Below are 25,885 nucleotides of genomic sequence, written 5' to 3'. Positions count from 1 at the left end.
TCAGAGGAGAATTGAGGAGGAAAGCAGCCGAAGGGAGGAGAGTTTCGCTACTTTCCAGATAGAGGGGCTTTAATCACAAATGCAGGCAATGCGACCCTAGCGGTAAGAAAGGTACTCGCAAGGCAAGGCTGGATGAGGAAGTGATGAGCAGGCATCCTTCCGGTTTGCCGCGCATGCGCATAGGATGCATAGCTCAAACCCAGAGCCTAACGCTAGATGTCGCTGACTTGCTCCGCAGAGCCCGTCGGCGCGCTCTAGACACGGCCACTTTTCGTACATATATATTGTGTCACTCTCTAATAAAAACCAGTTGAAGTCAGCGCTGTGTTATCGTTCTTTTCCTGTGTCTTTGTTTTGAAGTGCGCTAGTTTGATTTCCAAGCTCTAGACAAGGCTACTCACGGCTGTACTTTGCCTGACGCCCGCAAGAAGGGTGTCCTATTGGAAAAAGGTCCATTCGCGGAAGCCGTGAGACTCGATTCGTCACGGAGGGGGAGACCCAGACAATACCCCAGCCATTGTTCGGATGTCTCCCTCCTTGACAAATCCGTCGCAAGATGTTCCACTATGCCCCCACTCAAGTCGACCACGCTTACATGCTTTCTGTAGCAGGGTCGAGCCGAGTCAAACCACCCCTGCACCGAAATTCAACTCGACGACTTGACCCATGGAGGAAGGAAACAACTTAGGAGAGGCCCTTGCCATTCCCAATGCATTGGAGAAAGTGTGGCGGAAGTGACGTCAAAATTTAGGGTTAGCCAAGTCGGGCCATTAGCAACGGCGACGCTGTTGCTATGAAAACTCGGGCCACTAGCAACAGCGTTGCTAAGGGCCCTAGGTAAGTGAGCGTCGCGGAAAAAGAGAATGCGGAGGGTAGAGGAGGAGGAGAGACGTTGCAGCGTCCGGTCGCGGCGCGGCCGCGCCGGCTTCAAAAGAATGACGTCAGGGCCTCTCCTAAGTTCTTTCCATTCTCCATGACTTGACCCGACCAAAGCCTCCTAGAATTTGTGACCCGACGCGCCAGTGTTTACGGCCCTCGCTGGACGGAAAGGGCAGAGTGAAAACGTAGAAACCTCATGCCCTCTAAATACCCCTCGATTCAGGTAAAGCCCCTCAGGGCTTTAAATTCAGGGTGTTTGTAGCGCCACCCTCGTAATTTTTCTAAACTGCGACATTGTTAGTCCACATACATTTCGTAGATGGCGCTACATACTACATTTATCGCATGTGACTCTGCTATTCCACTATTTGTTTTTTGTGCACTTTTTAGTTGATAATTGTTACGTTGAATAAAGGAAAGAAAGCCCGAAAGTTTAACAGAAAAAAACAAGCCATGGAGCATTTCAATCGTGTTTAAAAAAATTCATGAAGAGCTCGCGCTCTTCAAGCGAACCACGAAAAAATTTTCTGAAATCACCCTGATCACGCACATGCCTCTACAGTCGTAGAGCAAAACCGATGCTTATTCTCTGACAGCGAGGTGTAAAGTTTTTCCACGCGAAACCTCAGCCCCGCTAAAAGCTTGTTGCTTGAACAGTTTATCATTTTCTTTTAGCCATTTTACAAAAAACGCTAACTTTGATCACAAATAACATTTGCACTAAATGAAGCTGACAGCTGATATTTTCAGGAAAAAGCAAACCCTACAAGGCCTCCAACTGTGAAAAAAATCTCCGCAGCAGAATGCACATCTTCAAAGTTACTGTATATACAATTACCTGTTTTATACACTTTTCAAAAGCGCATGGCTAATAAACTAAGCGATACACGCTAAAAAAAATACTTAACTTTGTTCATTGACATATAATCTCTAAATATCTCGAACGGTCTCGAACGGTTTTTCTGTAGGTGCAAAAGGTCTTGCACAATTTTGCATTTCCCGAGACAAGTAGAGCTGAAAAGTCGTTTCTTATCTTTACGTTTTTCTTTGCAGCTTAAACATCTTCGCAGCTATTTATGAACCAAATGCACCATTCGAAAGTAGAGAAAATAAGCTTTACAAAGATATTAAAACCACATTTATAAACTAAACGAGGGAGGCACAATAGACGTATGAATATCACCAAAAATGTCGTCTCTTCACCGCTGGAGTGGGACCGCCACCTTAATATGAAAGTATTTGAAGCAATTGGCACGTTGTCCTGAACTGTCAGACATCCACTGCCATTTGCATACCAGGCAATGAAGCAGCTTGTTTCCTGCTTTAAGTCATTAATAGTTCACTTATGTATTACAGTTTAAGAAAACTTGAAGATGGGCTAGATGGCACATTACCATTTGATGAAAGCTAATAGCGCACAGGAAGGAACACACACCTGAGAAAGAACGACACAGGGCACGTTTCCGGTGTTGTCCTTTCTCGGGTGTGCGTCTTCAAGAGTGCCATTACCTTTCATAATATAGTACAGTGTTGCTTATTTTTGTGGCACTGAACATTCATAGGTCTTGAGTGTGAAGATTGGGCAGATAGGCATGGGATACAGGACTTACAAATCAAGGAGCTCCAAGCACCTGGCACACTGTCATGTACGGTGCTTGTCGAGTCATTTCACTAAACATTTCCTGGTGTGCTCCAAATTGCGTAGGCTCTAAAGTGCAGAACTTGCCAAAGGTGAAATGCTCATTTTATTGTATCATATATTTTTGACTGTGCAGGCAGGGCCTATTCTTAGTTTTTTATTGCACACTTTAATATCTGTACATGCTGTGAAATAAGTCACTGGCCCCAGTGCATCTTGCATGCTGAAATGCCTAATGCCTAGGATGTTATGTGGCAGATGCACATTCCACAAAAAAAAAAAAAAAATTCAGGGGACGCTTAAGCTCTAAGGGTACAACACAATAGGATTAATGGGTCCCTTCATCGGGCTGTAGTTCCCATTGCATTGCATACCACTTCACAGATTGGCTTTTTATATTTTTGTTTGGTGGCTAATATGCAGCATAAGATGGCTGTATAAACCCCTAAACTATCACACCACATCAATGCTCCTCAGTGGTTGAGGGATAGCATGCTTGGCTCACGAGCCAAGAGGCCAGGGTTTCGGCTCAACCATTTTAGTGTGCTACCAACGAGGACACCAGACCCAAATTTTGTCAATTTTTTCACTTCTCGGTGCTGTCGACATTCTTCTACTAAACAAAAGATAAAACTCTGCCCCATCTGCTTCCACAGCTCTGTTGCTAGCAAATCTTCAGTGTGCAACAATTTCTATCAGAATGTTGTCTGGGTAAGTTGGACTGTTTCCTGTCGTGAGGTGTAGCTGTGAATGAGCTGGGGCAATCAGGATTGTACGAGCGGAACGACAGGCTTGACGAAATCAACAGCAGCAAAGAAGGCAACTGCAATGCACGTTGAAAGACCCTAAATTTGTGGCTAAATGAAAAAGCCTAGAAAAGTATGAAGTGCGGAAACATGCAGAGCAGGGAAAGAAAGTTCAGCAAAGCCGGAGCAAATTCTTGCCGTAACCAGCACAACAAGCTAAACAGTCGCCAAGCCAAGCAAAACCACAGCTAAGAGCTAGAGCACCAGATTTGCTGAATCATCCATAATTATATTTTTCCTTGCTGCACAATTCGTTTCACTTCAAAGGCACTATGCAATGGTGATGCAATGATGCAACAACACTGTAGAACAAAGAGGAATTGTTTAGTGTTGTCATTGCTGTTGTGGTCTGTGATCGTTGTGAGGCATTTAAATTACTCACATGTGATCATTGGTTGTGATGCCACGCCCCATTCAGCATATCTAGGTGTTTTCAACACAACACCGACAACTATGAAATGGGTTTTCTGCTAAACGAGACTCAAAACATTGCGTTAAAATCTAGAGATTCGGCTGCCAGAGCGGTATACAGCGTTCAAAATTAGACATTATTTAGAAGTAGAGAGCAGTACACAAAAGTAAAAAATGGGTTGTGCAGCCAGGTGGACACAAAGTATGAGAAAAATTTTCATCATAAGCTCAGTAATTAACTAAACTTCGGTTAACTTTCTATATTTACTCTAGTTAGCATGAATTATTTATTTTGCAAACTTGTAGGCAGCGGTATTGTAAGACTGTTCTGTTTTGTACAATTTTAATGTGCTTGTATCCTGATATATGCATATATAATTAATTTTCAGTCCAACTTGTCTAATTATGCATGTGAGACAGCACTCAATAGCAAGGCGCTCCTCCCTGGTGATGCAGTTGCATACAATTTTTCACCTAAGTGAACGTTCAGTTACAGGCGACAGTGATGGTGGTGGTGGTGAAAACTTTATTTCCGTAAAAAGAAAAAAAATAAAACGTGTCAGACTATCAATGGGCTGTGATAACATTTAGTTCTTGGCCAGATAACCAATCACTTAAAATAAACAGCCTTTGCCATAATCCATAATGCAAGCTGTGTCACTCTAGGCAGGATCTTTATGGCAAATGCCAGCCTTGCATACATGGACGAAAGGTTCTGGGCTGAAAGTTCAGACATGCACATCTCAGCGCAGAGGCCCATTATTTTTATACTTGTACAAAACAGAGTGGTGTTTGAATGCCACTGCCTACAAGTTTTCATAACATACACGCTAATAATGAACTTCAGTGATTTACTAAGTCAGTCAATTTCAAAGTCAATTTTTCTCCCAGTTTCTGTTCCCGTCTGCATAACCCCTTTTTATTGTTATTCATACTTTAAGAAAAAAAAAAAAAACTACAAAGTCTAATTTTGAATACCCTGTGGTTATCAAATGATGTGGTGGCACGCATTAAGTCAAGACACCGATGTATGCGCACATGAAATGTGCTTGCAAATAAAGAATGAGAAAAAGAAAGATGACCAAATTATTCAGTTGAATTGGGCAGTAGGTGAAGCAAGCCCGCAGTGATGCTCATAACTTTGCAGCTGACTACTATTTAGCGCTTATTAGCAAAAGGCACCAAGCACTCATATGTATTACTTCCTCCCAGATAGAAGCTGTACCATGATCACCATTATCACTTCTACACAAGCTGTTGGAATGACATTTTTGCCCCCCCCCCCATCCAGGTTCTTTCTACTCACTGTTTTTGAGCCATAATTAAGTTTTCACCGAATTTTGCTAGCTGTCTGAACTTTGCACACTTGCCATAGAGGAAGCAAGCAGCTCTGCATAAGTACAAGGTTCGCTGTCTCTACCTCCAAAACTGAACTTGGCATGTAAGCAATAGCAGCTCTGTGCACTTGCCTCTGACAAGTGAGTGAGGGCCAAGACTTTATTTTTCTAGTAGAGTAGCAAACACACATACACAAACTCCTACTTCATATCACAAATTCGCTATGCTTCAGCACTTTGTCCTGATTTGCTTTGGTGATGTATCTTCAACTCTTGAATGCCCTTCTGCCGAAACTTTCCAGACGCAACACGCTTTACCAGCTCTTCTTTTTCCTGTACTTCTTGTGCTGCCGTTTCTTGGGCATTGTTGATTTCCTTTAAATACTTCACTATCGTGGTCTGAAAGTACAAAATCAACCAGTAAGAAACCTACATTCTCTCACCAGCCTAATAAAGAAAAGAAATCCCACTAATTGTCCTTACATCAAAAATAGTGTGGGCTAGGCACAGCTACAACCATAACACCATTCAACATCAGGCAAGGTGGAAAGTGTAGTAACCTCGCCGCCACCTGTCGCACTGTTACAAGAGACACTCGGTTATAAGACATTTGAAAATGGTTTGGTTGGTTTTCCTATGTCTGCCATGTTAACAACATTGCATACAAGAGACATGGTTACAAGAGACACTCGGTTACTAAGGGCAGCTTTTTCAGCTCCCTGCCCCCTATTTAGAAGAGACACAACCCAGGTGTGCTCATGCAATGCAGCTGAAGCATACCAACTTGTACATTATGCACTTCAGATTTCCTTAGCTAAATTCTGTTCCATATCAGCATCCTTTATGTTGCAATATGTCAAGAACTGAGGAGTGCTTCCCCATGATTGGAAAGTCAAAACGACCCCCATTGTTTCAGCCACTGGCATCACATTACTGTCACCTATGAAGCAAATCAAAATGCATGAATGGCACTTAGCATTTTTAACTCCTTGCTGTTAAAATTTGATCACAAGATGAAAGTTCGGAATCCTGATGTCTTTCTTTTTGTGGAAAATGCTTCTTGCAGCACCAAAGTTCTCGTGTTCAAAGCCACCAAAGTTATGTTTAACCTCCAAACTCCATACCCTACCTTCAACAAACAGACAAAGGCATTATGCACTCTGTCAAGTTGCTGTACAAAACAAGGTTGGTAGAATGCCTGTTGCTCGACAGGCAGCAAGACTGTACAATAGTAATTCATGCAAACTTTGCTGTTCAGGTGATTGCAGATGTCTGGAATAGCCTAAGAAGTGAAGATGTGAACTGTTTCAGACAAGCAGACTTTAAATGTGGTGACATGATGTAAGAGGGTTCATATATGAATACTGTGGAAAGCTTCCTTGATGATGAAGCTTGGGCGAGCATCAAAGAGACTGCTGAGGTACCAGAATCTTTTGAGGAATTCGTATCTGCAGATGTGGATCTTGTGTGCTCCCGAAGAGCTTACAGACTGTGCATTCTCGCGCAAGTAAACGGCACATGTGCCATAGCAGATGACTACGAGGACATTTCTGAGGAAAAGTGTCAGCACCTGAGGGTGACGAGCATGTAAGAGTGCTTCAAAGGTATTATAGCAACAGGAAGGGTTGTAAAGTGAAGTGCTTAACCTCCAGAATTTCGGCAGGAATGCACTCTGCACTCACAAAAATACATAATAATATGGATAACTTCTTTAAGCTTTCCTGAACAATTTCCTATTAATGCGTGTGAATGCATTTATATGCTGATGTGCAGTACACTGATCAACACAATGCTTTCAGAATTTTTGGTTACAAGAGACCTTGCTTACAAGAGACATCTTTTTTGGATCCCTCAAGTGTCTCTTGTAACGAGGTTTTACTAATAAAAAAGTGCAGAGAGCAGCTCAAGTCGACTTTATTTCCAGCAGAGAAGTAGGTTTTGAGAAAAAAATATTGATGGCGGTAGTATAAGGTGTAGACAAAACGAAGCTAAAAATTTAAGCAGATCCTGATGACATTGTAACAGATAACGGACCACAGTTCAAGACACAAATGCTCAAGGAATTCTCACATGAGAAGAACATAATTATATCATAGCACTTCATTGCATCTACAAGGAAAAACTGCGTATAGAAAGATTTAACAGGCTACTCAAGGACTGGATAAAAAGGCAAGATAGGATAAACACACACTGTAGGCTTCAACTGGCTACAAATGGCAAGAGTAGAGAAAAGCCTTCTGTAGACTTTCTTAGCTGATTACCTTGGAGCGTATAGGTCAAAGCTTCACATGACTAGAGAGTTACTTGCACGGCTACCGCAGGTCCGCCAATCCAAAACATGCCTCAGTATTGCTGGAATGCTGCATGAGTGTTCTACCCTTCACTGTTCTGCTGAAACCTCTACGTGAAAGTGTTCAAGCCAAGCAACCATATATACCAAAACACAAACTAATAGCAGATGTAGTGGTAGGTCTCCACCTTTTCGAGATGGTCACAGAGACAAGAATTCCCCCAATTAGAAGCAATTCATTACTTTCATGCATGGTTTCATTCAAAATACAGTCACAAACTGATTTTTTAGACTCTAAAAACTCAGATACGCTTGATTATTCAGACTGCTTCGCGGCACTGTCACTGTTCCCATAGACCGCAATGCATAAAGACTACCGAAATTTTGTACGCCTCGAAACCTCTCGTTTGAATTTTTTTTACCTTAATTGAGCCATCTAAACCAATACCACTTGGCCTCACCAACAGTGATAGTTGCATGGCTCAACAAAGACGTCATTCTTGTTTTGGTCTGAGCTTTGTTGATGTGGAGCCTCCATGAGATGGAGCCACATGCTCTACAGCACATGGTCACGCATCATCATCATTTCTGTGTCTCAGCACGGTGGCTACAGCTTAGTCACCTAAACCCTGGCCATAGCCTAGGCAATTCAACAATGTTTCTTTCGTGTATTGCGATGCTGCTGGTTGGTCAGATATTTTAGCTTGTGCAGCTGGTGTCGGCATGCCGGTGTTTAGTCGTGCGTGTGCTGTGCCAAAGTTGCAGCGAGGCCAAAGAAGCATCCTGTCAGGTATCTGATGACACCGATGGTACCCATGTAGTTTGCACTGAGAAATGCTGGTATGCATGGTGAATGTACCGCAAAAACAATGATGAAGGAAGTCCCCATCATTATGCAGAGTGAGCAGTAGCAGAGTAAAGTTGACTGGAAATTAAATACTGCTAAGCAAACTATCTCTTATTATATTAAAAATAAAGGCAAGGTTCTTGGCGAAGAAACAAAATCTGCGTCCATGTTGGACAGCAAGAATTCCAGTGAGGGCAGCAACTGAAGAAGCCCTCCATATGTGGTTATGCACTATAGTTGCGAAGTGGACTTCTGTGTCAGCAGACCTTCTGAAGCAGAAGGCGGAGACGCTTGATCTCCAAACTAACATTGAGGACTTCAAGTTCAGTGATGATGGTTTGGTTTGGTTTGTGGGGTTTAACGTCCCAAAGCAACTCAGGCTATGAGAGACGCCGTAGTGGAGGACTCCGGAAATTTTGACCACCTGGGGTTCTTTAACGTGTAGCTGTGAAATTTCAAGAAACAATATGTCCTTGCTTTCAAAAAGATGTGTGACAAGAGTGGCATCATCAGCCAGACCCTCGTCGCAAATTATCCTTCAGGCAGACTGCAGTCACTGCTGTGCCAGTTTTCACCAGATGATGACTTTAAGGGGAGATGCGGGTCGAAAAACGCGAGTTTTTTCAAAAATGACGAATTTTTTGTTTTTACTTGTTTTGTCAAGTTTAGTATCTCTACTTTCGTGAAAATAAAAATCAAAGCTGAGTTTAAACAGGAAATGGGCTGAAATTACGTTTAAAGAGCGCACGGTGGCGGTTAAATGACCGAAAGTATGCTATCTTCGAGCGTCCCGCGGTCGGCATAGCGCAGTTGATCACCGTAGCGGATCACGTGAGGAGATCAGCCAAGCCACATTCTCCCAATCACCACAGTTGCCCGGCGACTAAAACGCAAGCAATAATAAAAAAAAGCATGCCTACGTCGCGTTTTTCGAGCGCTGCGACTGGTTTTTAAATCACGTGGCACGAATCGAGCCTCGCTATTGGCCGCCGCGCGCCTGCATGTGGCGAAGCCCACTTGCTGGCTCCATGCTACGTCGAGGTGCGTTTCCGAGTGACGATCGTTCGGCAACTTTATCTTCGTCATGGATGAAGCACAATTGAGCCGGTGCAGTCACCGAGGAGTGAAATACCGTTCTGTTCACAAATATAGAGGACGTTGGCGAAAATCGAAAGAGAAGGCTCGTCCAGTGACAACTCGACCTGTGGCAGTTAGGCCTAGTGGAACCGACGCCGATCCCTCCAGCGTTTCAGATGCCTCCGAGGAATTTGAAGCAGCATTAGATTGTGTGAGTGCCTCGGAAAAAAAGATTGGGCATTTCTAAGGTGAGGAAATAGCCTGCGATGAGGCGTCATCTGTAGTTACTGACTTGGCAGCGGTGAACGTTCTTGTGCACGGCGCGATTTGCCCAAGCCAGCGTTCAGGACTTCCAGTATTCGGGAACCGGCCGCAAAGCGCAGACTCGCTTCGTTTCTTGAACTACTCTGTGAGAACTCTGCCTGCCCGCAATGTGTGCTTTCCACAACATACTGATTGCGGCGAGTTATGGCGTGCAGGGATGCGAGCAGAGATTGACAGCGGGAGCTAGGATGAAAGCTTCGCCGTCAATGTCAAAGCTGCTGTGGCGGCTTGTTTTATAGGAATTGGATATGAGCAGCTAGTGCGATTTTCCTCAATTATTGGACTCCACAAGCCAATGCATCATAGCTTGGCACATCCAGAGAAATAACAATGCAGAAACAAATGTCCTTGAAGCTGACTGCGGAAGCGAACGCAAATCGCCGCACACTGAAGAAAAAAAGCGCATGTCGGAGTCCACTCGCAAGGGTCATGAGGGAGCGACATATGCTGTAGGAAGTTTCTAGTGCCAGTGGCTGCTTTATGGACAATTTTCTTCTTTTGAACCAAAGTTTGATCGGAACTGAAGCTCTCTTTTTTAAATAAACATGCAATTTTAACTTCAAATGCATTTTTCTCAAAATGCAATTTTGGGCAATTTTCAGCGTTTGCCCTTCATGTTTTTGGTACTTCTGATGCTCATATCTGAATAAAACTTTGCACACATTTTCTCTGAGGTATGAGGAGTGCCATTATCTCTTTCAAGAATAAATACTGATTAAATATTTACAGAAAAAAAAAAAATTACCACATGGTGGTGTCTTGACAATGTAGACTTGCCAGGTTCAAATTTTTCACGTCATTAGCATACTTAATATGCACTTAATTATTAGTTTTTGGCACTCTACAGTTTATATGGATCAAAATGAGCCATCAACGATGTGTGTTTATGGAAGTTTAGTATGGCAAAGAAGGGGGGCAAAAGAGTGTATATTTTACACACTGTCACTGAACAGAACAAAAACTATGCAACTTACAATAAACCTAATTGCAGATTTGAAATCAGCATAAAAAACTGAATTATTAACCAGAGTTTCATAGCTCTAAGTCAAATATTAAAGAAAAAGTGTCTTCGAGTAGCATCTCCCCTTAACTGCGACAAAAGACAAAACTGCACTATTGTATAAGATGCTGCCTGAAAAGACACTTTCCTGGCAATTCATGCCATGGTGGAAAGCATAGTGAAGAGTGCATCACAGTGATGGTTGGCAGCAGCATGTCAGAGATGGAGAACCTTCAACTTCTTGCAATTGGAAAGCCAAAAAGCCTGCTTTTGAGGGAGTGAAGTCACTGCCCATGTAGTGTGAGGCCTACGCAAAAGTATGGATAACACAGCTGCGGTTTGGAGACTACATATGCAAACTCGACAGAAGGTTCAAATCTCAGAATAGGAGCGTACTGCTTTTTATGGATAACTGCACTGCACACGGACAAATAAAAATTATACAAATTCTGAAATCTATCTACTTGAAACTCCTGTCGCCCAGCACAACTGCACTCTAGCCCGCAGACCAGGAGTTACAAAAAATTTGAAGGTTCCGTATAGGGCACACCTCTTGAGCCGCATAATAATATGTGTCAACATCGGCAAGCAGTATGTAGTCAGTCTGCTGTCGGCTATCCACATGCTTGCGGACGCTTGGAAAAAATGACCCCTGTCATGCTCCAGAACTGTTTTTGGTTATGTTGGATTTGTTGAAAGTGATAATGTGGATGCCATCTGGGATCTGCTGTCCTATTTCTTCACACTGATGCCGAACATGCTCTTTGGGACTTGCACAGTGGTGGATTACCGATTCCGGATGCTGTCTCATTCGAAAACTTTTAGTTGTTGACAATCCTGCAGTGACATGCAGAGAACTCGAAGGTGATGAGATCATTTGTCAGGTTCCTGCTGCCCTGCCGAGCGACAACTGAAAGTGATGCATCATGTGCACTGCTGCAGTCACACGTGGACCCTGTACAAGCCTTCTACGGCGACCACATGATGCTCTCAGATTCAGGCTGACCTGACTGCATGCAAATGAAGCAGCGAGCAACAGCACATTCATGACTTTTTTCAGGCTGATCGCCAAGCCCAAGTAAATAAGAAGAAATGATGGATTTCGTTTTTTTTTTTTTTTTTGTCCTCTCTGAATCTGTTTTTTCGAACACTTGTTTATTCAGGCTTTTGGTAGTCGCTGTAAGGTTCGAATAAATGGACGGCAACTGTAGTCAGAAACAGACGCTCCTATTCCTTTCTGCCAAGTGACAACTGCTGCTGAAATGCACTCAAATTAGCCTTGGTACTAGAAGAAAACAGGTCTGAAACTACACAACCCTCGACACTGACTCCAAACGATAATCCAAGTGCTTCTGGACATCACAGTGAGCCAGCATGAGCCGAAACGGCACTGACATTCAAACTGAATTCTCCTACTTCAGCGGTTGACACTAGCAGCACAACCCCACCTCAAGGCAATGACACAGGGTAAGCACTGTGTTGAAGTGCAAGAGGGCATCGCCACCCTACAGAATCAAGTACTGATACATCAATGTTGTGCTATTGTGTGTTTACAGATTTTTTTTTTTTTTTTTTTTTTTTCAATTGGGAGGTAATGCGTTCCACCCAAGTTTCAGTGTTCCCTATGCACTGCACTATATCATCATAAGTACTTTTTTCTCTATTCTCTCTAGTGGAAATTAACAGTCTACCTTGAGTTGTCGTGTGCACCTGTTCATTATCCCCTATCTGGATACTGGACATCACAGAAAGGTGTTTATTCATCCAAGTTTATGTAAAGAAAATTTTTGTGAGGGCGTCATGTGGCAAAAGCAAAACTAAATGGGATACTTAAAGCTTTGCAAGGTGCAAATAAAAAATATTAGCTTATATCTGCGTGTTTCCACGTAAGACCAAACAAAGCATGGTTGGTCGACCTTTTATATTTATTTCAAAATTCTATATATTGTTCCCTGGTGACTGGAAAGAAGATATCTGCAATTGGTTTTGCTCCCAGAAATTTTTTCGAGGCACAAGGAATTAATAATGATGAAGAGGTGGAGTGCCGCACTTTTCTTTGCTGTTTTGGCCAACTTTGGTTATGAATTACACAAAATGTATTAAAGTTAGGTAGCTGAAAATTGCTTGAGAAAATATTTGCATATTTTCATTTGTATTCAGTTAATTTTTGCTTTTCTGGGTAATGTAGATGTTTTGATAAAATTTCTCACAATCAGCCCAGGAAACGAAATTTTACCTACTTTGCAGGCCCTTATCTCAAAAAAGGTTTGTGGCAGAGCAGCAATAATTCCTTACTATGTTCTCAGCATACTTATCTATCAAACAGCTAAAGCTCATAATTATATAATGTTCCAATATAGAGGTATGATCACGTTAATTTGAAGAAAACCACGAACAATGAAAATTTTCTGAAGACATTCAAAACTTTTGATATTTTTTAAACTTTGTCCTCCTATTCTCCTCTATTTAAGCTTTTAAAATCATTAAAAGCATACTGCATAATATTGATGCACTAGTAGTTACGAGCAGTCCAATAAGACCCTTACGCAAGAATTGGCAATTGTTATAGATCTGATTTCTTGCTCGCTAAGCGTATAAAACGCAAGCAGAATTGGATTTCAGGTTATTATTAAGAAATGCCCAGCAGTACGAAAAAAAATGTTGATGGAACTGAAGACGTTAATTTTGAGACGAAATGGTCACCGGAGCGGTCATAGACGCCATGGTATACACACCCCAGACGTTTGCTTTAAGGGGCGGCGCAGTGAGAGCGCATTTTCGCGTCTTTAGACCGACAGAGTTTGAAACGGCAGTACTTCTCAGGTAGCTGTTCAATGCATGTGCTTAGCTACTCTATCCGCCCTTTGTTGGCACTGCAACCAGACGCCGATAACACGGGGGTGAAGGAAGTGAGATCAGAGCACTATCGGGGAGCTTTAAGCTCCCGCTTCACCTGCCCAGGCGACGGCCGCTGCTGCATGAGAAACTGCTGCGCCAGATGCGATCGATGAAAAGCATGAACATGGCACTCCAGTGGCAAAGCAAGGTATTGAAAGCCAAAACAAAAAACAAAAGCAAAACTTGGTAACCAGATGCTCGTGCCTATCTTGGGTGACGACAGCCAGACAGCGTGAACAGTGTCTTTTGCGGTGCATTCGGTCCACTGTTCACACTTCATGCCGGCACGCATAGTCGTGACTACATGGAAGAAACTGTGCGTACAGGAATGAAGGCAATGTGTGCTGTCGAACAATTTGAATAAATGATTGTAGCCCAGAAACGCTGTGTTTTAATGACGCAGTTCTCCATGCCTTTCAAAATTTTTCCATTTCACTAAAAGCTATTTGGAATATGTTGCTTGCTCACTGAACTTCCTAGTCTTTCTGTGTAATCCGTGTCACGGTGAAGAAGGTGAACTGCGAAAAATGTCGATGTGCTGCCCGATGCCACAGTGCATCAGGAACTCCACACATACAAAAGCGATTCCAAATCATTCATTACGATACTTCTCACAGCTAATTTGGAATGTTGAGACAAAAAATGACTAGATAGAATAGTGTTAAGGGTAGTGAATAATGAGATCGTACGAAGTGGCGCACTCGTGCGTAGAAGGTGGAGAAGTGCATCGAACACTGGGCCCGCATTGCCTGGCTCCTTTGCTGTCTCTCAATGTATATATCTTTAATCCTCTTTTGTAAATATATTTCTCCCTGTTACAATATTATGCCAAAATTTAAAAAATGCAGAAGATTTAAAAATGTCAAAGAATCTTCAGACCTGCGTGGTGTGCTGTGCCTTGCATAAGGGCGTTATCGAAGTGGCCGTAATCACTAGAGCAACAAAATTATGCAATATGTTTTTAATGATTTTGAAAGCTGAAGTAGAAGAGAACATGTGAACAAAGGTTTAAAATATCAAAAAAATTTTTTTTTTCATTGTCCTCCGAAATTTTTATTGTTCGGCGTTTTCTTGAAATTAGCACGATCATATCTCTATACTGAAATGCTCTCTCTCTCTCTCTCTCTCTCTCTCTCTCTCTCTCTCTCTATATATATATATATATATATATATATATATATATATATATATATATATATATACACACACACATAAGCTTTAGCAGTTTGATAGATAAGTATGCTGAGAACATGGTATAGATATTGATGCTCAGCCATAAACATTTTTCGAGATAAAGACCTGCAGAGTAGGTACCCTGGGACGATTTTGAGAAATTTTAATAAAAACATCTACACTACCCAAAAAGCAAAAATTAACTGAATACAAATAAAAAATGCAAACGTTTTGTCAAACCATTTTCAGCTACCTAACTTTAATACATTTTATGTAATTCATAACCCAGAGTTCACCGAAACAGCAAAGAAGATGAGTGCGGCACTCCACCTCTTCGTCAGTGCTGTAGCGAGAGCTACATTGGCCGCAAAGTTGCCTTATCGCTGTGGCAGTGGCCGCACCGTGGTGGCACCACTCCTTGCGCCACCATTGCCTAACTGGCGAGCTACATCAGTGGTGTAATACTAATAACTAATGGCTAACTAGTCACTAACCAGTGCTAATTAATTACTAACTAGTAATAATTAGTCATGACTAAATAAACATGAGTAATGATAATGACTGGCTATGACATCATCCCATATTGACATCATCGGCTGTGACATCATGACCGGATGACACCACATCCCGTTATGTCTAATGGCCAGAAGTGACGTCATAATGACGCCACATCTGGTCATGACGTTCCAACTGGTGATGACATCACCAGGATATTCACGAATATATGAGGTTGATCCTGCCGGGCATTTGATCCAGGCATCCGTGCGGCACCATTCATTTGGCGCTTCCTCGAACACTGCACCACACAGCATATAGAAGCAGACTCAGTGCAGCAGGCATCAGCGGCGTTTCAAATTGGTTTACAGGAAAGAAAAGGCGCAGTACCTGTCACAATTCTCCGCGGACACCTTAACGGAGTCACAAGAAAAAGAAGGAAGGTGGGAATGAAAATAGAGAAACAGGTGCTGTAGTGGAGGGCTCCAGACCAACGCTCAACAGACAGGAAAAAATGAAGACTTTTTGCGTAGCAATATGTCTTCTCTAATGTAAATGTCAGGAGAATAAGCTAACATTGTGCATAACCATAATTTAACACCAGTATAGACAAGTTTAACCATTAGCTCTCACTACGTATATCCTGGAATAGCTGAGCTAAGCCACAGGCAAATTTTTTAATTCCCTGTGCCTAGAAAAAATTTCTGGCAGCAAAACAAATTGCAGATCTCTCCTTTCCAGTCATCAGGAAACAATATATAATATTTTGAAACAAATATGAAAGGCCGATCACCCATAAAGAGATAAAGGCCTGCAAAGTAGGTAACATTTCGTTTCCTGGGGCAATTTTTAGAAGTATTATAGAAACATCAACACCACCCAGAAAAGTGAAAATTAGCTAAATGCCAAAAAAAGCCTTGTACATATTTATTCATGCAATTTGCACCTTCCTAACCTTCTTATATTTTGTATAATTCATAACCAAAGTTGGCCAAAACAGCAAAAAAGATAAGTGCAGCACTCCGCCTTTTCATCGTTATTAATTCCCTGTGCCTTGAAAAAATTTTTGGCAACAAAACCAATTGCAGATCTCTTCTTTCCAGTCATCAGGCAGCAATATATAAAATTTTGAAATAAATATAAAATGTCAACTGACCATGCTTTGTTTGATCTTAACGTGGAAGCACCAGGCTGCCAACACGGCCCCGCCGCGTTTCGAGGACGCTGCACCGTAGGGCAGATAAGGACTATGCGGTGAAGCATCCTCAAAACGCAGCTGCTCAGCTAACTCGCAGTGGCAGGTTCGCTTTCGCGTCTGGACTTCGTCTAAGCCAGCGCATTTGCCCGCGAGGTGCTGACGGCAGTACAGCCATCTAACACCGGTTGCCGCCTGTGGTGAGGCCGTCAAGCATCAGACTGGCCTGCTGACCCCTTCCTCCACACAGTGGCAATTAGAAGTTTACGTGAAGTGATTTTTTTTTTCTATAAGATTTGATTTTTCGGATTGCCTGAATTTTTGAACGCTTTCGTGGTCCCTAGAGAGCCCGAAAAATCGGTCGTCGACTGTACAACTAATCTTAGCATGCATCAAAGAAAAGAGACCCAATTTGGTAAATGGGGACATAACCTTTAATCCTCAAGGAGAAAAATATTCCTAGGTGTGCTTTAAAAAGCAACTCTGGGATTTTTTCGACATTCATATAGTTTACCAAAACTTTTCCTGCAGGTCTCCTTTTTCTACCCCCCCCCCCCCCCCCATACCAATCTATATTCTACTAAATTTATGAGCAATTCAATATTTGATTCCTGCACAAATCAATTTTAAGATATGCTGTTTTCAAGGCCGTACTTCAGATGATTCCTGCAGACAACACTGCATTTGCAACATCACAAATATTAATCTCATGTTATTGCCTGCTCCCAACATAAATAACCAATTTTGAGGCTTGTATTAGGCAGTCTCAAAAATTTTATGAACTGAATCATTACTTTCAGTCACTATTTCAGATTATCAATTCAGATGTAAGTGTTTTTCCAATGATGTATATCACGTCATCAATTCGTCAACAAGACTCGTTTCTGGCCATGAATTGAGTTTCAGTTTTGATCTGCTGTTTTTTTTTTTTTTAACTGTTCTAGTTGATATTCTGAAAAACAGTTTATCGTGTCGAAGACAGGAGACTTCAAAGAATGTGACGCTATATTAACACAAAAGGACAGAAAAACCACCGGTGTTGCCCTTTAAACTGTGGCAAAAGAATTAGTTTTGTTGAGATTTAGAAATTAACCTGAATTAGTTCCAATGTCTCCAGAGCAAAAAAAAAAAAGGGATTTATCAAACATGATGCAGCAATGAAGAACAACAAAGAAGTTTGAAAAGAAATGCTACAAATGCACAAAGAGAAAATTCAAAGACAAGCTACAAATAAATACAAACGAATTTTCATAACACCCAAGCTATTTCTCATCATTGTGTAATAGTTAAACAAGAAAAGTGCATGCAATATTAATTAATCAAATTGTGGACCATAAAATGACTATGCTACAAATCCACCTAAAGAAGAATATAAGGAGGTGCCTTACACAGTATTCCAACTGCTGAAGATACCTTTTCTTCTGGTTCACAGTCAACGGTGTTGGCCTTCCATCTTCAAAAAGAAAAGATCAAAGCACTCAATTACTTGGCTGACAACCACACCTCTAAAAAATCAAAAGCTCCTCATTATCAAGGATCAAGTAATTCTGTAAACACTGTTCTCCTTGTAAACTAGGAGCGAGCTTGATGAATGTTTATACTCATTCCAGATGCACAACTTGGAAAGGCTCATTACACAGTATTTCATTTTGGCTCCACACAAATCCACACCCTTCAGTGAGAAAACAGACCTAAAGGTGCCTCCTGCAGTACACGAATTCAGTAAGAGTGGTTCTACATTCCTGCCATTCAGGGTGCTGTTTGGTTCATATATACAATCCGCCAGAGGATTAGGCAACAATGAGAAGACTTCGCTCAACGTGAGTGGTACGGTATGTGGGACATTCTAAAGCAACATAAGCCATGAGGATCAGCGTAGTAGGGGGCTCTGAAAGTTTTGACGACCTGGGGTTCTTTAACGTGCACTGACATCACAGAGCACACGAGCACTTCATATCTCACCTCCACTGAAGCACAGCCACCACTGCCGGACAGTTATGTGTTTTAATTACTGAGCCATAGTAACGCCAATGCCATTCAACACAACTTCCAGTGAGCAAATAAACCGAAATGCTTGTATGTAACAAATAAACAACTTAATCAATGGCAAATACAAGAAATACACTACATCTGTCAAGTTTCCATAGTTACCTGAAGTATATTGTTATAAAAAGCAGCAAGCCGATGAACACAGGACAACAGAACATGACCGATAGGAATGTGAGAATAAATGTTGGCGGGTCTAGCACGAGTGCTCCTGCCCGTGCCACTGACTACTTCTTCCTCCTCTGTAACACTACCCGGGCCACCGAGAGATCGTCTTGATCTCTCGGTAGTGGTGGTGGTGGGAGGGGAGGGGGTAGTGAATCCGATGTACGACATGACGATGGACTTGACTGGGTGAATTGGGACATAAGAGAAGGACGTAAATGGCTTGCTGCAACGATGATGACAGGATGAAGCCTGGTCCAGGAAGCTTTCAGGATGCAGGTCGCCACGATTCGACGGCAGAGTCCAAGCACGCATCACACAGCATGGGCGGGGGTGATTTTCTCACAGGTGGCGGCATCTTGAGACGGTGGAATCGTCTGGACGGCATCTAGGATCAGTGGGGTCCTCTGGTCAGCCTTGCGATCGTTGTGTCTCGTGATCGTGTCATGTTTGAGTTATTTCTTGGGTCAATGGGGTCCTCTAGACTAGCTGATCTACCACTTGCCATGTCTTGTGGCCGGGGCGGGCGGCCGGGATGGGGGGAACAGCTAGGTGAAGTCATGAAGTCGAATCAGGAAGGTTGGGGAACAGCCCGGCAATGAACACCAGGAGTCCACTGCCAATGGCAGTGGTAGATGTGGAGCGTCAAAGCTCCAAGGCCAGAATGAGATGAACATGCCCCGTACCTCCAACCAAAAGTGTTACAAGGTGGCAAAGCCGATGAAGACTGGAAAACAGAACATAACTGATAGCGATGAGAGATGACTTTTAATGAATGTCGGCAGGCCTAGCGAGAATGCCTCTGCCCACACCACTGCCGCTTCTTCTTCCTCCTCCAAAACAATATAGTACATTACAGTTCAACCCAGATAATTCGAATTTTGGTTATATCGAACTCACAAAATATCTCCTTGAAAATCCCATGTAAAAGTATAGGAAAGCTGCATCGTATATCGAACTCAATTTCAACGGTCGTTCGATATATCGAACTCCGCACCACGCACTGGAAGGTGCGCTTCCCCAAAGATGATCGTATCACCCTCGGCTGTTTGCCGCGTGGTGTTTTCAAGCCACGCATGAAAGGAATGAGAGGGAACGGTTCGGCGACGGCTGGTCTAGGGCAGCGCTGCGTCTTTTCTTCAAAGGTGCGCGCATCTGCGGTGATCGTTTGCTGCGTGCCAGCAAGTAGCGTTTGCAAGTAATGCGCGTGAAGGAACGAGAGAGCCGGTTTGGCAACAGCCGGTACAGAGTAGACGCAGCCAATGCAGCCGTGGTGTTCGGGAGAGGGGAAACAATGCGGTAGAGCGAAGTGTAAGGGTGTGCCCATTCTTCTGCCGAGCTTCCTCTCTCTACCGGTCTTCGTTTGCAGCAGCCCGCACTACGCATGCGCCGACAAGCCAGCTTAGCCCGTGGTAGACAGAACGTCGGATGCTTCCTCCAGTGTGTGTTGCGAACCCTCTGCGCATGGCGGCTGATGTGCGATGCACGTCTCGTGTCGGGCTGAACGTGCGTAAGCTATGGCGGCTGCGGACATTAAAAAGCAGCAGATCTGTTTTCTTTTCTTTTTTCCCGAGTCGTCCACCCTTGTCTTGCTGAACGTGCGGCGTAGCATAAGCTATGGTGACTGCAGACGTTAAGAAGTGGCATATTTTTTTTTTTGCGAGAGTCGTTTATTTTTGCCATGCTGTATGTGCAGCGTAACGAAAGCTATGGCAGCTGCGGACGTTAAGAAGCAGTGGATTTTTTTTTTTTGTGAGAGTTGTCCATCCTGGCATCGAAGAAACAACGAAAGCATGCGGTCAGCTGCGATACAGCTTTTAGCATTGTTCGCTTCAAACAGAAGTTGCAGCTATCACGCTTTCCAATGATTTCGTGGCAGTGGACTGTGGACTCCGCCCACCCAAAAGCGCGCCGTGATAAACCGAACCAGGCTTGTGCAATCAAGCCATCACAGGCACTCTGCCAAGTTTGCTCCCCACCACCACAAGAGCTATCAAAAGTATAGTCAAAAGATAAACACACCCTGACGTTATCACTGCGCAGCATCTTGACGCGCTGCCAATAAATGAGCTGTGGATACCACGCCGAAACAGGGACACGCCACTGACTAACATTTTTTTTTTTTCTTCAAATTCTCGAGGGAAAAAGTAGAGGTGGGTTCATTATGTGTGGGTTGATTACGCGACAAATACGGTAACATTTTTCATGATCGCAAGCGGCATCTCAAACCGATTTCTGTATATCAAATTATCGATATATACCGTATTTACGCACATAATGCTCGCACCCCCAAAATTGGCCGTCGAAAATTTGAATTTTTTTTTCCTCGTATAATCATTACACCACCAATATTACCACCGTGAGAGTAGTCTGCTAGTAGTAACAAGCGCCATCTTTGGAGCGCTACTGAACCTACCTAGCCTCGTTGTGTGCACACGCTACCAGGCGGCGATAGTGTGCTCGGGTGGATCATCATCGGCTATGCTCGTTTTTTGTTTTTGTTTTGTTTTGTTTTTTCTCATAATGCTCGCAGTCGTCGCCATTTTGCGAGCTGTCTCCGCGTCTCGTTCCGTTCGCGTTATTGCTTTGTTCCACCGTCTACCGTGTTCTTGGTGCCGCATTGCAGTGGGGCAGTATGCAAGTTATACAGCTGCTTTTAAAGGGGTCGTGAAACGTTTTCCGGAAATTTTGCACGGCTTAGTTAAATGGAATCCTTGTCCTGCATCATATAATATACCTCGATTCGTTTCATCGCCCGCGTTGATTTAATAGCGACAAAAACAGAATTTCGGTTTCCTAGCGCGCGTCCTCCTCAACTCAACAGATACGTCATAGCGCTAAACCAATGAGAAGCTCCCGTTGCCGGAGCCTGCTGAGCCAAAGTTGACCAAGCTCGGTGTATTTTAGAGGTTCTAATTGTGCCCTACTCTACGCTCACACAGGGTTTTTTAATATGGCCGACGCCTAGGTTCCTCCGTGGGTTCCAGCGTCGCTGTGCTGCTATAGTGAACTAGAATATAGTCGCTACTGTTAAAACATGGTTACATCGTGGGCTTTGAGCCTTACGCCGACGCAACTTTTCGGGTGCCAGGTCGGCGAAGATGGACCCTGCGAGCGACCGGTACAGTAACACTTGTGTCGAGAGGCCGCGGTAACCGCGGCACAACTCCGGCTTGCAGAAGCCCCGACCGTCAGCCTCCCGATCCCAGCCGTTTCGGAACTACGCATTGGTATGTATGTCCGAGTCTTGCAGCCTAGCCTACGTTTGACCGTTGCGAGAGTGCGCAATCGCTAACCGAAGCTTTCGAACAGGTGCAGCTGCGGGCGGTGCGTGCCGATGCCGACTGCTCTTGAGAGCATCTGGCGAGATCCCGGCGGCGACTACGTAGTTGAAGCAGCCGTCTGGGTGTTACAGATCATCCGCATTTACTCCAAATGCTTCTTGATCATGGACTGCTAGTTGAGAACACAAGGTAAGAACCTTGAGCGAAAGGCGACATAACTTGAACAAGCGGCACCTGTTTTTCATTTTCTCGAGCAAGAAATGCTGTAATGAAATCTATTGCGGAAGGCAGTGTTAATAAAATAAAGCTTCCCCTTTAACGTTACTTACCTGCGATCATCTACACTGTCTACAGTGTTGATATTGCGCCACGTTAGTGCGAACACATCGCTGGTTTTCATATTTTTCTTGTTTTCGTAGAAGCGCATCAGCATGACGTTTCACCATGCAAATTACTGGTTTGCTTAATTCCATGCACGAGTAAATGAGAAAACACGCATCATCTGATAGTGTGAACTTGCTAAATGGAAAGGGCATGCACATTGATGTGAAGTAACGAGGGGGGCGGGGGACGCTGTCCGGACACATTTGCTTGTTTTATTAGCCAGGTATGACCTTCAGCAAGTGCAGCACTTCAAAACATAAATACATAAGGAATGCCACAAGAAATGCAGTAAATAAGTACAAAAGCAATCTCATTTCGGAGGACTCTGTACTAAGTGAAATTGCATGCAGTGAAGTAGCCTGTCTCCTGCGGAAGCCGTGGGAAAATGCACTAAAAAACGACACAGAAAAGAAAAACACACAGAGCAGGACTGGCTTCTGCAGACGATCACTAACTAGCCCGACAACTGTTGTTACAGCCTGTCCCCACTTGCTGCCAGAACAATCACCATACCAGCACTCAAAGTTTTATTTGCTAGTTTTTTTTTTTACCCACTTGAATTAGGTGAGTGTTGTATAGTGTGCAAATATAATTAAAAAAATTGACTTCACTGATACCATCATCAACACCTGCACACAGTAAACCTCTCCAAAATGCTTTGACACTGACATTTTACATGTGCTGAAATGTAACAACCAAAAAAAAAGAAAGACGTTCTCCCAAAGGCCAGTACACCGAAACTTCCACAGTTTGAGTAAGTGTTGGAAATTTTACAGTTAGCAAATGAAGTTATAGAGTAGTTTTGCGGCACTTGCAGAAAGTTTGGCACGTGCCGTGTTGTGGGAAAACAACGGAGAGCTGTTGACAGAAGTGCACTTGTAGTTTATGGCTCCTTCGAATAGAATGACTCCATGCACAGAGCTGCTTAATGCATAAGTCGCATACTTAACATCTTCGTGCTATGCGGATGATATCAGCGTGGACATTGACATCGGCCACAACACTAGTATAGAGGGTGTAAGACGACTACCAGGTTTTGTCAGTCAAAAGCTGCATTGCCTTCAGGCATTATTTTGCTGCAGTAGCAAATTGTGATTGCACTGGAGTTCTAATATTGGGTGGGTCTCATTCTCTCTCAATCGCCTGCAGCAGAATTCAAAGTTTGCCATACTTCCAGGGAGAATAAATTGACAGTGAAAGTTACACTGTACAGCTTCTGTTAGACGGGAATTAATTGTACAGATGCATGAATAACTTTCAAATTTGTAAAAGACCTAAATTATATTTTCATTTTGCTATGCTGAAAAGTGAATATTGCTTTTTCTCTTGTCAACAGGAGGCACCACTACATCTGCTACAGCCAGCTTGCGCACTGGCTTTGGGGATGCCTCAGCAGACATCACAGTAAAGTCCTCCCTATTTGTAATGCAAGCCAAATAAGGGAAAGGTTTCCATCTGACAGTTACACTGGTTTCCAGTTTGTGCAAGGTTTGTAGAGTCATCACCTTATTCATTCTGAAACAAGCCGGAAAATATGAGAAGAGAGAATTGCAGGACAGCTGGACTAATAACTGGAATTTTACTAAAGGATAGAGGCAAAAGAAGACTTGCACAGAGATGCACATGTAAAAAAGGCCCCAAAAGACTGACCGATTTCTTAGCCACACACACGTCCTTAGCCTTTGCAGTATAGTGTGCCTTTGGACTTGGATCTGTGGCTTCCCTTTTGTAACGAGTGGTTCTTGACCATAAGGAATTTGCTTTTTTTTAGATTTTGATTTTTTAGACCCTTTCTGCTTTCCACGCTTTCACTGCTTTGCGGGGTTTTTCGTGCACGTGCATTTCTGTGCGAATCTTCTTTTGCCTCTTTCCTTCAGTAACATTTCAGTTGTTAGTCAAACTTTGTCTTGTGCTCCTCTCACGTGTTTCGTCTTCTGGCTGGTTTTAAGATGAATCAGTACCAACTCATCCAGTTGTTAGTCTTGTTGATATCACTAGCCTGACTGCACCCACTGCTGGGTAAATGCTTCTCCCATATCCATCCGAATAACCCGATCCTGTGCCAGGTGCATGATTCTCGCAAACTTCCTAATTTCATCTGCTTGCCCGAGTTTCTGACGCCCCCTGCTAAACTTGCCTCCCCTTGGAATCTAAAAGACATATATAGGCTCACTTAGAATGAATTTTGTGTACTCACTCCCTTCCTTTACCTTTGACGGGTAGAATTTTTCTTCTTTTGGAACTGACCGCAGATACATCAGCTGCATCCATATGATCCCCGCAGACTTCCTAATCTCATCTGTCTGCCCGTATTTCTGCCGCCCCCTGCTACGCTTGCCTTCCCCTGGAATCTACAAGACATATATAGGCTCACTTAGAATGAATTTTGTGTGTTCACTCCCCACCTATACCTTTGATGGGTGGACTTTGTTTTAGCACTGACCGCAAATGCATCATAATTGTGCAGTTGTGTATATACCTGCTTGTATAGATGTCTCTCCCATATCTATCCAAATAACCCGATCCTCTGTCAGCTGCATCCATCTGATCCCCGCAAACTTTTTATCTGCCTGCCTGAGTTTCCGCTGCCCCCTGCTATACTTGCCTTCCCTTGGAATCTACAAGACATATATAGGCTCACTTAGAATGAATTTTGTGTACTCAATCTCTAACTATACCTTTGTCGGATGCATTTTTTTTTTATTTAGCACTGACCTCAACACATCATGATTGTGAAGCTGTATATACACATTTGTATATTTAGGAGAGAGGAAGACAGCAAAGAAGCGTGAATAAAAGATGCCTTGCTCTAGGTCAACTTCCTTCTAGCCTAAAAATTTTGTATGCACTGATGAACCTGCGGCCAACCAATAAATTATTTTGAAAGCAACATGTCTCTAACACTCATTTGGTAACATTAGATAATGCCCAAATGTACTACAAAGTGGTGGTCCTTGTGGCACTGACAAACCTAGATTTTCTAGTTGCCGCGTTCACCTTTACACGACCTTGAAAAATAGTGGCTCATGGGGAATAGAAAAATCAAACCGTTTTCTGCAAAAGCTGCTTTGAAAGGTGGCCACTGTTTTCAGCATTTTGCAGTCTCATTCAGAAGCAAGCCAGCATAATCTGCAATCTGTAGACATGCATACAATAATATGTGCTTTATACTTTGAAATGTACCAGACTTTAACCAGTCATAAAACAGCGTGCTGAAAAGGTATGTATACTAAAGCCTCCTTCGTTGATGATACCCGTAGTTTGCATGAAAACATCTGCACTAGAACCTGCATGACGTTGAGTTAATTGGCCTTCTGGTTGAATATGCCACCAAAATGCTGGTAATACAATGAACTTTGTCGGTGCTGGGGTCAAGTCTAGAAATATAAAGTTGGGATGATTTAATTGTGAAACCTTACTGCTGAATTCACTGAAGGCTAGAATGTAACAGGATTAAAGGGCAGCTGTAGACGTAAGGGCAGTCCACATTGTCACGGCATCTTATGCGTCCTAGTACACATATCTACATACCGTGCATGTTTTGCTAGTAAACAATGTAACCACAGATTTGCGAAGCTCCAAGAATGCTACACTGATGCTGTCTGAGTAGCTGCTTGTGTCGCTGAATATTGTGA

At 43.1% G+C, this 25,885-nt stretch overlaps 1 protein-coding gene across 1 annotated transcript in view; it reads right to left on the bottom strand.

The window, feature by feature from the left end:
- Positions 1 to 5,214: 5,214 nt before the first annotated feature.
- The window catches only part of mRpL52 (mitochondrial ribosomal protein L52), a 33,778-nt gene continuing 13,107 nt past the window's right edge, over positions 5,215 to 25,885 (bottom strand). The window contains exons 4-5 of the mRNA XM_084590250.1: positions 17,760 to 17,824; positions 5,215 to 5,471 (exon numbers count right to left, since the gene is read on the bottom strand). Coding sequence (XP_084446376.1) covers positions 5,295 to 5,471; positions 17,760 to 17,824 — 242 coding nt within the window. The 3' untranslated portion in view covers positions 5,215 to 5,294. The remainder of the gene's footprint in view (positions 5,472 to 17,759; positions 17,825 to 25,885) is intronic.

The sequence above is a fragment of the Amblyomma maculatum genome, chromosome 1 (genome assembly GCF_055883805.1).
Source record: "Amblyomma maculatum isolate TAMU_Amacu chromosome 1, ASM5588380v1, whole genome shotgun sequence".
Lineage (NCBI taxonomy): Eukaryota > Metazoa > Arthropoda > Arachnida > Ixodida > Ixodidae > Amblyomma > Amblyomma maculatum.
Note: the sequence above shows the minus strand (reverse complement) of the source record. Positions and strands in the feature narration are given on the sequence as shown.